The sequence below is a fragment of the Nyctereutes procyonoides genome, unplaced genomic scaffold, assembly GCF_905146905.1.
Source record: "Nyctereutes procyonoides isolate TBG_1078 unplaced genomic scaffold, NYPRO_anot_genome, whole genome shotgun sequence".
Taxonomy (NCBI): domain Eukaryota; kingdom Metazoa; phylum Chordata; class Mammalia; order Carnivora; family Canidae; genus Nyctereutes; species Nyctereutes procyonoides.
This window is the reverse complement of record NW_026575120.1, coordinates 27,748,236-27,762,316: the sequence shown is the minus strand read 5'-3', so window position 1 is coordinate 27,762,316 and position 14,081 is coordinate 27,748,236. Positions and strand designations below refer to the sequence as shown.

General features: G+C 57.2%; 2 protein-coding genes across 3 annotated transcripts; one reads left to right on the top strand and one right to left on the bottom strand.

Annotated features, from left to right (window-relative positions):
- Positions 1–7,016: 7,016 nt before the first annotated feature.
- On the bottom strand, positions 7,017–10,644 carry LOC129516183 (uncharacterized). The gene is made up of 2 exons (XM_055335516.1): positions 9,163–10,644; positions 7,017–8,299 (listed from the first exon to the last, which is right to left on the bottom strand). The coding sequence occupies exons 1-2, from the start codon at positions 9,254–9,256 to the stop codon at positions 7,530–7,532; spliced, it is 864 nt and encodes a 287-aa protein (XP_055191491.1). The 5' UTR covers positions 9,257–10,644; the 3' UTR covers positions 7,017–7,529.
- Positions 10,645–10,871: 227 nt separating this feature from the next.
- On the top strand, positions 10,872–13,243 carry PPIA (peptidylprolyl isomerase A). Of its 2 annotated transcripts, XM_055335517.1 has the most exons (5): positions 10,872–11,014; positions 11,747–11,777; positions 11,873–11,961; positions 12,149–12,321; positions 12,915–13,243. In XM_055335517.1, exons 1-5 carry the CDS (start codon positions 10,946–10,948, stop codon positions 13,045–13,047), a joined length of 495 nt encoding a protein of 164 aa, XP_055191492.1. In that variant the 5' UTR covers positions 10,872–10,945; the 3' UTR covers positions 13,048–13,243. The 2 variants fall into 2 exon arrangements, with proteins under 2 accessions (XP_055191492.1, XP_055191495.1); XM_055335520.1 differs by lacking the exon at positions 11,747–11,777 and having other exon boundaries at positions 10,900–11,014.
- Positions 13,244–14,081: the final 838 nt, after the last annotated feature.

Sequence of the window (14,081 nt, the reverse complement as noted above, 5' to 3'; positions counted from 1 at the left end):
AGGTATGATTGACATCGGTGTTCAACCCATGAGCCTGGAGCTAAGTATGGGCATAATTTTTGTTTGAATCTTTGCCAGAATGGACGCCATGGATGATCTTGTGGTGATTTGTGTTTCTTTGGTTATCAGGGGATCAAATCCTTTTTTCTGTATTTAGTGTGAATTGCGCGTCCCCTGGTTTCCTCTGTTTCTTCTGTAAAAGAGCACTGCAAATACTAGCGGAGCTGCCCTTCCGGCTGTCGTGCCTGAACCTGGTCCATCTCTGCGACATCTTCCCTGGAGCTGGCTTGAAATCGTTCCTGTTGGTCTATGAATCTAGTCCACACCTTCTGGAAGATCATAACAAAGAGCACCTCATACTTTACACCTGGTTCTTTTTTTTTTTTAATTTCATTCAGAATTTTAAGATCATTTAGGGGTTTTACTGACCAAACTTTTTTTTTTTCAAAGCGATATTCACACCCAACGTGGGGCTTGAACTCGCAGCCCTGCAATCAAGAGTCCTGTGCTCTACCGACTGAGCCCACTGGGTGCCTCCTGGTTCTTTTTATTTAGTTTTGAAAATCAGAACTCCACATTTAGGACTGTGTGTGAGGTCCACCTTCAGCTTAGGATACGCATCTACCTCTTGTGGTGGGGAGCTATGGAATTTGCCAAGGGCAAGTACAGCACTAAAAAAAAATATTTTAAAATATTCTTAAAGACATAGAGGGGTGCCTGAGTGGCTCAGCAATTGAACGTCTGCCTTTGGCTAGGAGTGTAACCCCAGGGTCCTGGGATCGAGTTCCGCATTGGGCTCCCTGCATGGAGCCTGCTTCTCCCTCTGCCTGTGTCTCTGCCTCTCTCTCTGTGTCTCTCATGAATAAATAAACAAAATCTTTAAAATAAATAAATAAATAAACAAACATTTTTGCAAAAAATTTGCATAGTTCCAAGAATATGGCCTCAACAAGCATAGAACAAAAGTTACGGATCTGAAAAGAGAAGTAAACAAACTAATGGTCATAATAAGATACTTGAACAAACTTTCAGTAATTGATTTTTCATATCAATTTGCTGGAGGAAAACCCCCACCAAAATAGGGACTATTCAAACAACATGCTAATAAATATGACCCAGCGAGCTTTAAGTTTGTTTTTATTATTATTTATTTATTTATTCATGAGAGATAGAGAGGCAGACACAGGCAGAGGGAGAAGCAGGCTCCATGCAGGGAGCCCGACATGGGACTCGATCCCAGGACTCCAGGATCATGCCCTGGGCCAAAGGCAGATGCTCAACCAATGAGCTACCCAGGCATCCCCTTAAGTTTATTTTTAAAGAGACACCAGAGGTGCACCTGGGTGGCTCAGTAGGGTGAGCGTCTGCCTTCACCTCAGGTCGTGATCCTGGGGTCCCAGGATCGAGTCCTGCATCGCGCTTCCCACAGGGAGCCTGCTTCTCCCTCTGCCTGTGTCTCTGCCTCTCTGTGTGTGTCCTTCATGAATAAATAAATAAAATCTTTAATTTTTTTTAATTTATTTATGATAGTCACACAGAGAGAGAGAGAGAGAGAGAGAGAGAGGCAGAGACACAGGCAGAGGGAGAAGCAGGCTCCATGCACCGGGAGCCCGACGTGGGACTCGATCCCGGGTCTCCAGGATCGCGCCCTGGGCCAAAGGCAGGCGCCAAACCGCTGCGCCACCCAGGGATCCCCTAAATAAAATCTTTAAAAGAGAGAGAGAGAGAGAGAGAGAGAGACAGCCAATGGTCTGGACACTGCTGGTTGAGTGGTACATCCCTGGGCCCCTCTGTCCTTCCGTGCCCCAAACACATAGTTCCACTGTCTCTGGCATCCATAGTCCTGGAGGGGAATCTGCTGACCTCATTCTTCTTCATCTTTGGTCCCCTCTCTCCCTTTGAGTCCTCCCCGTTCCTTTGGTACCTATCAGTGTGACCACCATGTGCCGGGTATAGTTGTTTTGTTTTTTCTTTGTTCATTTCTAATTTTTTAAAGATTTATTTATTTAAGAGAGAGAGAGAGAAAGCATGAGCAGGGGAAAGGCAGAGGGAGAGAGAGGATCCTCAAGCAGACTCCCTGCCAAATGCAGAGCCCAACATGGGGCTCGATTCCAGGACCCTGAGATCACAACCTGAGCCAACACCAAGAGTTGGATGCTCAACTGACTGAGGCCCCAGGTGCCCCTCTTTGTTCATTTTTAAAATTTTTTTATTTATTTATGATAGTCACAGAGGGAGAGAGAGAGAGGCAGAGACACAGGCAGAGGGAGAAGCAGGCTCCATGCACCAGGAGCCCGACGTGGGATTCGATCCCGGGTCTCCAGGATCGCGCCCTGGGCCAAAGGCAGGCGCTAAACCACTGCGCCACCCAGGGATCCTTCTTTGTTCATTTTTAAATCTGTTTTGGGGTTTCTGAGCTTCATGGATCCATTTGCTACCTTTCATTAACTTTAGGAAATCCTCATCCATTGTTGATTTAAATTTCTCTCCTCTCCCTTTGCCCTGGTGGGATTCCAACTGCATACAGGTCAGACTAATGATGCATCTCACAGATCTGGAAGATCTGGAATGCTCTGTTGTTTGACTTCCCGCCATCCTTCCTCACCTTTGTATATTCAATCGAATCATTTCTACTGCCTTGTCTTTGTCGGCTGGGTATCCCTAAAACAACATGACAGTTTGGGTGGTTTCAACAGCCAAGTGTCCAAGATCAAGCTTCCAGCTGATGTGGTTTCTGGTGTGGCCTCTCTTCCTGACTCACAGATGGCCACCTTGTCACTCAGCCTTTCCTTGGTGTGTGCATGGGGCAAGGGAGGGTGGGCAAACTCTGGGGTGGCTTCTTAGAAGGATACTAGTCTGGGATGCCTGGGTGGCTCAGCGGTTGAGCATCTGCCCTTGGGTCAGGGCATGATCCCTGGGTCCTGGGGTTGAGTCCTGCATCAGGCTCCCTGCAAGGAGCCTGCTTCTCCCTCTGCCTGTGTCTCTGCCTCTCTCTGTGTATCTCTCATGAATACATACATAAATAATTTTTTTTAAAAAAGGACACTAGTCTGATGGAATCAGGGCCCCATCTGCACTGGCTCATTTAACCTTAACTATTTCCACAGAGACCTCCTCTCCAAATAGAGTCATGCTGAGGGTAGGGCTTCAACACATGAGTTGTTGAAGAGGGACAGACATCCAGTCCACAAACCTGTCCTCAAAGCCACCGGCTCATCTCTCTGCCGAGTCCAGTCTACTCTATATCCACACAAGAAGCCTTAATCTCCATGTAATCTTTACTTCTGGTTTCATAATTTCCTTTTGCAGTGTCTCCACTCGCCTCTTCTTTTTACTTCTATCTTTCTCATGAAATTCCTGCCTCTTCATGCCTGTCATCCACCCTCTGCATCACATCCTGTTGCATACTTAACAGGATTAAACCCTTCCCCTTTCTATGGCAGGACATCTCTGGGTCTGGTTCTATTGACTGTTGTATCTCTGGATGATAGGCTGTATCATCTTGTTTTTTTGGGTGTCTGTATTAGGGTTCTCCAAAGAGAGCCAGTAAGAGATACACACACCTACAGGAATTAATATAATGAATATAACATAACATAGGGCAGCCCGGGTGGCTCAGCGGTTTAACACTACCTTCAGCCCAGGGTGTCACCCTGGAGACCCAGGATTGAGTCCCATGTTGGACTCCCTGCATGGAGCCTGTTTCTCCCTCTGCCTGTGTCTCTGCCTCTCTGTGTGTGTCTCTAATCAACAAACAAATAAAACCTTTAAAAAATAGTAACATAACAAAGATATTTATCATGAGGAATTAACTCACATGACTGCAGAGGCCGACAAATCCCAAGATCTGGAAGGGGAGCCAGAAAGCTGGAGAGCTAGGAGAACTGGTGGTGTGAGTTCCCGTCTGAAGGCAGGAGAGATTGTGACTGGATGCCAGGCATTGCGCATAGGAGAAAAGCAGAGGTCGAAGTCAGTGGTCCCGAGGCCTGGGAGACGGCACGCCCCTCCCTGTGCTGGCTGCCATTCTGGGCTCAGGCCTCGTGGCCTGTGGGCAGGCTGCGTCCGGACTTGCTGAGACATTCCTTACATGCTGTTTGCCAGTGGCAGCAGCAGCATCACACCTTCCTTTAGTGGGCCTGGCATCTGTGGGTTCCGGGGTCTGTGGCAGCAGGCCCTGTGCCCTGTGCCTCGGCAGGATGGTCTCCCAAGCTCTCCTCCACCTCCCTGAGCATTGGAGGACCGCTCCTGGCAATTAGCATGCGCCACACCAACCCATGCTGCTTCTCTCATTCTCCCCTTGCTCTCAGAACACAGGGAGACTTGCGTGTCTGGGCCTCCGGGTAGCCCTGGCTCTCTGGTCAAATCCCCAGTGGGGCGCGGTGGCAGGCTTAGCCTGTCTAGTGGGTTCCTGCAGCTCTCCTGGGCCAGCCTGAGGTCCTCACAGGCCCTGCACACCTGGCTCTCAGGTAGCTCCCTGGTCCCTTGGTCTGGACTCCAGTCTTCCTCATGAGCGCTCAGCAATGTTAATTGGAAGAGTTGGGGTGTGCGTATGCCACGCGCGTGCCTGGCACTCCTCCCCAGTCTGTACCTGCGAACAGAACAAGAAAGTAGCCGCAGAACGGGGAAGGAGCTGCAAAATCCCATCTCTGATAAAGGATTAATGTCCAGAATGTGGAAAGAACTCCTACAACTATAAAAAAAAGCAAATGATCCACGGAAGAAGCGGGCAGAGGACTTGAACAGACGTACACGATGGCCCACAGCACGAGAGAGGAGGCTCAGCAGTGCTACCCACCAGGACAACACAAAGCAGGGGTACGCAGTGTGCTGCATGCCCACCAGGATGGCTGTCAGAGGGACAAGCAGGAAACAGCAGGTGTCGTGTTGGGGGGAGGGGACTGGACTGTCACACATGGTGGACTGCGGCCACCGCCCTGGAGACAGTGTGGCAGGTCCTACGAAAATTGAAGTAGAGAACTCCCATGTGACCCCGCGACGCCACTTCGTGCTGTGAACCCAGAAGAGCCAAGAGCAGGGGCTCGGCTGCACTCACAGTGCGCTTGAGATGGGAGCGCCCCAGTGTCTGTCAACGGATGAAGGGCTGCAGCTCCACAGGCGGGTGGTCGCAGTCACAGAAAGGAAGGACGTTCTTTTTTTTTTTTTAATTTATTTACTTATTCACGAGAGACAGAGAGAGAGGCAGAGACACGGACAGGGAGAAGCAGGCTCCACGCAGGGAGCCTGACGCGGGACTCCATCCCAGGACCCCAGGATCACGCCCTGGGCCGAAGGCGGCGCTAAACCGCCGCCGCCCCCCCCCCCGGGGGTCCCCAGGGAAGGTCGTTCTGACCTGCGCTCTGCCATGGTTGGCCCCGAGCACACATGCTGAAAGCAGCTCGTCTCTCAGGGACACAGGTCCCACCTACTGGAGGTGCCCGGGCAGCTGAGGGACGGCAGGAGGGGGGCAGGGGGTGGGCAGGACAGGGAACCGTGCTGGGGGGGGGGCGGCACAGAGCTTCTGTTCCAGAGACGGGAAAGCTCTGGAGGTGGAGGGTGAGGATGGCGCACAGCAGGAACCTGCTCTGTAGGCCTGTGCGGCGTGTTGGGCGGGGCAGGACACCTGTTGCCGTGTGGCTGGCGCCGCACTTGGGTTTTCACTCCCAGGACAAGGTGTGGCAGCGAGGGGCACAGCGGCCAGGCCCGGGGACCGGGCACTAGCCCTGCCTCGGCCGGCCGTGCCATGGCCTCCAGTTTCTCACCCTTGCTGGGCTTCATCTCCTCTTGGAGGAAACATCAGCATCTACCCCAAAGGGCTGCCGGAGAGTCCCACACTGGCCCTGACCATGCCACCTGGCCTTCCCTAGAACTTTTTTTTTTAATATTTTATTTATTTATTCATGAGACACATAGAGAGAGGCAGAGTCACAGGCAGAGGGAGAAGCAGGCTCTATGCAGGGACCCATGCGGGACTCGATCCCGGGACCCTAGGATCATGACCTGAGCCCAAGGCAGACACTCAACCTCCGAGCCACCCAGGTGTCCCTAGAATTCTGAGTTAATTTAGGCCTCTCTCTCCTTTTTGGTTACTGTACCCCATCCTCCCCCTCCCCCCGCCCGTGTCAGGGAAATTCGGCACCAGACACCCCAGCCTCTGGCAATCTGGGCAATCTAGGGATCCTGGCTCCCCTCGGCAGACACCGCCCACAAAGGACTTTTCTGAAGGCTGAGGCAGCAGCGGTGGTCCTCCTGCAGCCCGGCGGAGCGGGTGGGATGCCCCCTGTGCCACATACTGCTTTCCGGGCTCAGAACACCCAGTCCCTGTCTGCTGCTGGCCATCTACCCAGAGCACCCCTCTTGCCTCTGTCACTAGCAGAGCATGGGGGCTGGGGGGCGGTGGCCCAGACCAGCAGCCACCTTCCTGGACTCCGGCACCAAGGGGGACAGCACTGGGTAGCTCCAGGGAAGCTGACAACAGGACTGAGTGGCAGCATCACTCCCATGGTCCTCCTCCTTCTCTCCCCTTCCCTGGACGCTGAGCAGGGCAGTGGCGGGGTGCCATCCTAGGGACGGCAGGAGCCAACCCCGGGGGTGCAGGGCCGTGTGGGTCCTGCGGCTTTTCATGGAGGAAGCTACTTGCATGAGTTTGTTTTATTTTTAACAGCTGATTTTTAATTTATTAAAGATGTCATCCTACAACATAATTCTTTAGCTTATAAACCATGTTAGCCTTTTTGTGAGCGTTAACAGACTTGAACTGGTTCAAATACATCTTCAAACGTTTCAATTGCATTTTTTTCTTTTTTTTTTCAATTGCATTTTTAAATGTAATACATTTGGTTTCCTTTTAAAGTACTTATTTGTCCAAAAATAACAAAGAAAACCTCCCCAAGGGATCCCTGGGGGTCAGGGTGTGATCCCAGAGTCCCGGGATCGAGTCCCATGTCGATCGAGTCCCATGTCGGGCTCCCTGCATACAGCCTGCTTCTCCCTCTGCCTGTGTCTCTGCCTCTCTCTGTGTCTCAAATAAATAAATAAATAAAATACATTTTTTAAAAAAGCTGTTTGGGGGCGGGAGTTACTAAAATTGGGCACAAGATCTTTTTTGGGGTGAGGAACCTGTTCTAAACTTAGGTTGCAGCAGGATCTGCTCCGATCTTTAGAAACCACTGGGCTGCAGCTTTATTTTTGTTTTTTAAAAATATTTTATTCATGTATTCACGAGACAGTGGTAGGTCTTCTCAGCATCACCTTCCTCTAAACATCCTTGAAGGTGACGCCACCTTGGGTCTGTAAAGGCCTCCTGTTCGGTGGCATCCGCCACTGCCAGGCCTCATGCGCACCCCTGTGTCCTCTCCAGGCCACCAGCCCGGGGGCGGGGACGGCGGGGCCCACCCAATACGGCTCCCCTGCCGTAGGCCCTGTGGCCAGCTCAGAGGGGCTGGGCTCTGGCCGGGACCTTCAGTGCCTAAGCCGACTCCCATCGGGGCCACCAGTGCGGGGGTCCCTGCTCACGGCTGGTGCGCTCCAAACTAGGTGGTAGGCGGCTCTCTGCGCCCTACGGAGGCCCCTCCACACCCATGGGGTCGAATTCCAGCCGCCCCGGGGTACAGGAGTCCTGGGGCCCAGACAGGAGCAGCTTGCAGGAGACAGTAAGGCATGAGGCTGGGCGGCTGCCGACGCCACCCCAGAGCGAGGGGAAGGGGAGGGCGGTTGAGGCTGTGTGACTGGCAGGTGGGGCCGAGGCAGGCGGACAGCACTAGGTCAGGGAGGAAGGCAGGGCGCCGAAGGCCACCAGCAGCCCGGCCGTGGGGGTGGGAGCTGCCACGAGCCGCCCCCCGCCCAGCGTGCAAGGCCAGGCTGACCACCCAGAGCGGGGAGTTGGGGGGGAAGGGGGCCCCACGGCTGTCCCAGCAGGTCACAGTCCCAGTCTGGCCAGTGTGGGGGAACCCACTGGCAAGCCCACCAGGGAGACACACCTGCAGCCATGCAGCCAGATCTGGGGGGGCCCTTCCGTTCTGCACACCTGTGCTGCTGACCCCACTTACACCTTCAGTCAACACGCCTTTACTGAGCTTTGGTTCTGCAGGATCTTCACAGGCGACCAGCTCCAGAGCGCTAAGGAACGTGTCCTGGAAAGGACCCAGCACGGGGTGAGCCTCACTGGTGGAGTGGGGAAGCACCGCCCGGGTCGAGGGAGAGCCCTGCAAATGCAGGGGGCAGTTCGGAGAAGCTCTGCGTAGCAGGACTGTCAGCCCACAGCTGCTGACTTGGGGCCACGGAGCGGCTGCTTTCGTCTGTCCTGTGGGCAACCAAGAACCTGGACAAGTAGTCTAGCACAGGAGTCACAATTTCCGGTGATTCTGCAAATGACCATTCTGGAAGCCCCTGGGAAAACTGGGGCCCAGAAATGGAAGCAAGAAGGTGCTGCAGAAGGCCAAGCAGGAGCTATAGCTGCGGGGAAAGGCTGAGAAGGAGGAGGAGGCCTGGGGAGGAGGAGGAGGCGGCCTGGGGAGGGGGAGGAGGAAGAGGCCTGGGGAGGAGGAGGAGAAGGAGGAGGAGGCCTGGGGAAGGGGAGGAGGAGGGGGAGGCCTGGGGAGGAGGAGGAGGAGGTCTAGGGGGGAGGAGGAGGAGGCCTGAGAAGGAGAAGAAGGAGGAGGAATGGGGGGAGGAAGAGGAGACCTGGGGAGGTGGAGGCGGAACTCTGATGGGCTCACCCACGGCTCACCCATGAGGAGGACCAGGGGATGGGGGAGGAGGACCAGGGGATGGGGGAGGATCCATGGCCGCTCTGGGGAGCTGCAGCTGTGAGGCTGGTCTAGAAGTCTCCAGGTGATCTGAGCCTGGGAAATGGAGGCGGCTAACAGTGCTGGGGGTGGGGGGCCGCCACCAGACCAAACTCGGAACTCTGCCACGGAGCCATCTGAAAGGCTTCGGGGAGGCAGAGCTGGAGAGACCAGGAGTGGAGAGACCAGGAGAGAGAAGCCCAGGCTCCAGGGAAGTGGGAGGAGCCGTGGGGCCAGGCGAGCCAAGGGCAGCGTCCAGGAAGGGTGGCCCTGGACAGAGCCCTGGGAAAGTGGACTGTGGAGTCACCACTGGTCCCAGCAGAAGAAGACGGGAAGCCCACCCTTGTCCCGGGCGAGAGGCACGCAAGAGGCCCCTTACCCTCTTCCGAAGTCATCTGTCTTCTTAGGGTTTTCAAGAACCTGTTTTTCCTCCCTAGGTTCGCAGCGGCCCCAAATGCCCGTGGGAGAAGCATCCGTGTAAAACCACGTCAGGGCACTGTTGATCGCAGTTAGGTTGGCCGCAGTGTGATTCATCCAAACAAGGCAGGAAGGCCCCGTGTTCCCGAGACACTCGGTTAGGAAGTCCAGGTCACAGACAAAGCTGGTTGAGGCTTCCCCGCCGCACTGGCTCCCCCTGCACGTGGGTTCTCCTGCGTGCATGCATCCTACGCAGGTGTGGAAGAAGCACAAGACCCTGGGCCTGGCTGCCCGACTGAGATTTACCAGGAGGCAGGACTTGGGGTGCCCAGGGGGCTCAACGGCTGAGTATCTACCTTCAGCTCAGGGTATGATCCCGGGGTGCCGGATCGAGTCCCGCATGGGGCTCCCCGCAGGGAGCCTGCTCCTCCCTCTGCTGTGTCTCTCATGAATAAATAAAACCTTAGGGAAAAAAAAAAAAGGAGGCAGGACTTTACACAGACGCCAGCGAAGTCACAGGGCCGCTTTCCTTCTGCACTCGCGCACTCATTCCTTTCCTAGGAAGGGTCTCTGAGCTCTGCAAGGCTCAGGGTGGAGGAGGGGGTAGTGTAGACACTGGGAGGCCTGGGGCACTTGGCTTCCAGCAGACGGGTCCACAGAGCTTCCTCAAGGTCACAAGGCACCAGGTGATGGTGGGGGCAGCAGTGTCCAGGTGTGGCCTTGGGAACGCCCGGCGCTGGTGACTGAGCAGATGCTCACAGGGACGAGCGTCACTTTCACTGGTGACAGCGGGGCCCTAAACCCCGCACACATGGCGCCAGGTGCACCGCGGGGACGCACGATGCGCGACGCGGGGCGCATCAGAAGGCGTTCCAGGCGGCGCGGGTGGAGATCCGGACCTGACCCCCTGGACGGTCCCAGTTCGCCGCACGGGGGGGGGGGGGACCGGACCGGACCCCGCTCCAGGCTCCGCACGGCGGCTGGGGGCTCCCGGGGCTCCGCTCCCACGCCCCCAGGTCGGACGAGAGCGAGAGGGCGCGCCGCGTCCCTGCAGGTAGGAGCCTGCCCGGCTCCCGTGTCAACGTCCTCCTCCCTAACAAAATTCAAGCGGACTGTGCAAGATATTTTCGGAAAGTAGGGCATTTTGGAAGCATTTCGTAACCTCCGAGACGGAGGCGGCTGCGCTGGAGGAGGGGGCTATGCCGGCGGTTACCGGGCGCCCCCAGCCACGCGCGGGGTCGCGGGGTCGCAGTCCGGGAGGGGCGCGGGCGACCTTGGCGAGCGGCGCGACCTTGAGGCCTGCGTTCGCCTCAGTTGCCCCCTCTGCGCAATGGGGACACGCCCTGGCCGCGGCGCTGCGTCGGCCCGCCCGCGCCGCAGCTGCCGTCGCCCTCTTCCTGCGGCCCCTCGGGCTCCGCCGGCTCGCCTGGCCTCCGTTCCCCCCCTCCCCGCCCGCACCCCACTCCCGACCGGGTCCCCACGCCGCAGCACCGCGACGGAGCCCGCGGGCGGGAACCAGCCTCCACCGCCAGCGCGCACGCGCGCCCCGGTCCCTCCCCTCCGGCGCCGCCTCCTCTCATAGGCCAGTCATACCATCACTCCGACCGGCTCGCACTCGCAATTGGCTAGGATCCGGGCGCGCGACCGGGTGTGGGCGGGGCCCGGCCGGCTATAAAAGGGGCCGCGGCGGGGCTCGTGCCGCCTTGCAGACGCCGCCGCCCCGGAGTAGCCGTCGCCGTCCAGCCATGGTCAACCCCACCGTGTTCTTTGACATCGCCGTGGACGGCGAGCCTTTGGGCCGCGTCTCCTTCGAGGTGGGCGGCCGGGCGCGCCGGGCGGGCGGGGGCCGGCGGCGGGGCGTGGGGAGGCTGGCGGGGGGCGGGTGGGCGGCCCTGGCCCGAGGAGCGCGGCGGCGCGGCGCCATTTCCTGACGAGGGGCCATCTTGGGCGGCCGGGGGCGGCGGGGGAGGGGCGGCGGCGGACAAAGGCGGGGCGGCGGGGGAGGGGCGGCGCCCACGTGCTTGGCGGCGCGCCGGGGTGGGCGACGCCTGCTGGGGGCGGCGGGGCGCGGGCGGCCGGCGGGGGCGCTGCGGAAGCGCCCGGCCCCGCCCCGCCCGGCGGAAGCGAGCGGCGCCCCCGCCTCGGCGCCGACGCCGCGGGCCCCGCCCGCCCAACGGTCCCCGGCGGCCTCGGCGGACCTGGCGGCGCACGCGGACGCGGCCCCCCGCACGTGGCGCGACCTGCGGCCCCTCCCGCCGCTCCCGGAGCTGGCGGTGCGCGCGGCTTCCGGGACACGCGGAGCGGGCTCCCGCCGCGGCGGCCTCGTCCCCGCGTGTCGGGGAGTGCGGCGCCCGCCGCCGTGACCGCCCCCCCCCCCCCCGGGCGGCAGCTGCAGTCGGAGGACGGGGCCCCGGGAGCCCTCGTTTCGGGGGTTTCTCCGTAGTGCTCGAAGCGCCGAGAAAAGGAGTTTGTGTTTCAGCAGCCGCCCGGGCGCGGCTGTCGGTGTAACGTGTCCGCACGGCGTTAACCCGGCTCTTGTCTTGCAGCTGTTTGCAGACAAAGTTCCAAAGACAGCAGGTTAGTGCCCTCTCTTCCCCTTGAACTTCCCAAGGAACGCCAGTTGTAAAACACGCAAGTGCATCTGAACATACGTGTCTTTTTTCTCTAAACAGAGAACTTTCGTGCTCTGAGTACTGGAGAGAAGGGATTCGGTTACAAAGGTTCCTGCTTTCACAGAATTATCCCGGGATTTATGTGCCAGGTATGGAGTTCACCGGTTCTGACTGGGGTGGGGGCTTGTCATTGGAGGCTGAGCTGGAATATTTCAGCAAGGGTTGGGAGGGCTGTTTTCTATCATTGGGGTTCCGCTCAACCTTTTGAGTCGGCTAATAAGTTACATGTTCTCCAACGACGTTGCCAGAAGTGATGGGTCTTGCTCATGCTCACAGGGTGGGGACTTCACGCGTCACAATGGCACTGGCGGCAAGTCCATCTATGGGGAGAAGTTTGATGACGAGAACTTCATCCTGAAGCACACAGGGCCTGGCATCTTGTCCATGGCCAACGCTGGACCCAACACAAACGGTTCCCAGTTTTTCATCTGCACCGCCAAGACTGAGTGGTAAGGGCAGAACACAGCCAAGGGATGCAAAGGCCTTGCACCCTAGTTTCCCTGCTGTGTTCACCTGACATAGCAGAAGGAGGACACAAAGCACTTACAGGTTTAGGTCATGTGCTGTAGAAGGCAAGGTACTGTAGCTGCCAGACAGGGTGCCCAGCTGAGTGGCATTGTGGGGCACCTGGCTAGCTCAGCGTCAGGGTCGTAAGTTTAAGCCCTACGATGTCTGTACAGCTTACTAACAAAGACTTAAAGTAAATGCTTGTGAAAATGATACTCTTATCAGATGAGGATGGGATTGTTGGGTCTTTAGGGGTCTGGTCTGTAAGATTGGTGTCTATTTATTTGAGAGAGATTGAGCAGGGAGCCTGACAGACTTGATCCCAGGACCCTGAGATCATGATCTGAGCTGAAGGCGGATGCCCAACCACTGAGCCGCCACCTTAGGAGACAGATTCTTAGTTGTCTGTGGCGTTACCGTGTCCTAGCTGGAAGAGTGAAGTGCTTGGTGTCAGGTGGGTGTCAGCTGGGGTCAGGTAGGAAGTGCTGCTTGCTCCTGGCCTCGGGCGGGTGCTAATGTTAGACATTGCTTGCAGGTTGGACGGCAAGCATGTGGTCTTTGGCAAGGTCAAGGAGGGCATGAACATCGTGGAAGCCATGGAGCGCTTCGGGTCCAGGAATGGCAAGACCAGCAAGAAGATCACCATCGCCGACTGTGGACAGATCTGATGAATCTAACTCCTGTTTTATCTGAACTTCCAGACCGTTCCTTTAGCTCAGGAGAGCGCCCCTCCACCCCCACCTGCTTGAAATAGCCCAGTCTCCGCACTCTCACTGCAGTTCTGCGGGCTCCGTGGTTCCTTTCCCCAGGTCTAGCTGGATTGCAGAGTTCAGTTTATGATGATGAAATAAAATCTAAACCACAGTTGTCTGTCCTTGTTTGGGGGGAGTCAGTCCAGCTTTCACTCACAGTGGTGGGTTTGTGTTGGTTCCCCTGACCCAAAAGCTCCTGGAGGTATGTGGAGGCAGGGAATGAGCGAGCCAAGGCTGGATGGAAGTGGGAGGGTACTAGCCGTGCCGGCACCTCGTTTGAGCCAACATGCGTGGACATTTGGGAGGTGCTGGCTGCCTTTATGGCCTCCTGTACCAGTGGGAGAACTCCATAGGTCTCTGGACCACAATCCTGGATCTGGTTTAACTGGGGCATGTGGAAAAGGTCAGCAGGTGAGCCTAAGGTTGATCTGTTGATGAAAGTGACAGGTCTTGTGGGGATCATCCTAGTCCTGATCCTGCCATGGACAGGAGTTGGGGGCCCTCCCCTCCAGGTCCTTGGAAGCCTGCAGTCTCCCCATCCTGAACCATGGGGTCCAATGAGGAGCCCTTGCCCCTTGTGAACTGGGTGCAGGGCCAGGTGTGTGGCTGCAGGGGGCCTGTTAGCGCTTTAGAGGCCCTCGGGTGATTCTGTCCTCCGAGGTGTGAGAACCATGTGTCCTTGGCTGTGTCCCTTTCTACCATCCTCTGGGTAACCACGCTGTCCTGTACAGCTTGGGACCAGGAGGCTGCCCTTGACAGAGCAGGCCTTGTTCCCTGGGCCATTCACACCTAGTGCGTGGCTGTGTCTGCTCAGCCCAGGAATCCCGGGCAATGACCCCAACACCACGGTGCCACCAAGGCAGTAACCAGACTAGGCCCCTATCAACTCTCCCAGGGGGAATCCCACCAGCGACCAGGACTTGGGTGATGTGTCAGCATGTGACCAGAGC

Excerpts from the sequence above, each read along its gene's own strand:
- PPIA (XM_055335517.1), top strand. The coding sequence starts at position 10,946 with ATGGTCAACCCCACCGTGTTCTTTGACATCGCCGTGGACGGCGAGCCT. Across the intron at positions 11,015-11,746 it reads TGGGCCGCGTCTCCTTCGAG|CTGTTTGCAGACAAAGTTCC; the intron begins GTGGGCGGCCGG and ends CTTGTCTTGCAG. Across the intron at positions 12,322-12,914 it reads TGCACCGCCAAGACTGAGTG|GTTGGACGGCAAGCATGTGG; the intron begins GTAAGGGCAGAA and ends CATTGCTTGCAG.
- LOC129516183 (XM_055335516.1), bottom strand. The coding sequence starts at position 9,256 with ATGCTTCTCCCACGGGCATTTGGGGCCGCTGCGAACCTAGGGAGGAAA. Across the intron at positions 8,300-9,162 it reads ACAGATGACTTCGGAAGAGG|GACAGACGAAAGCAGCCGCT; the intron begins GTAAGGGGCCTC and ends GGTTGCCCACAG.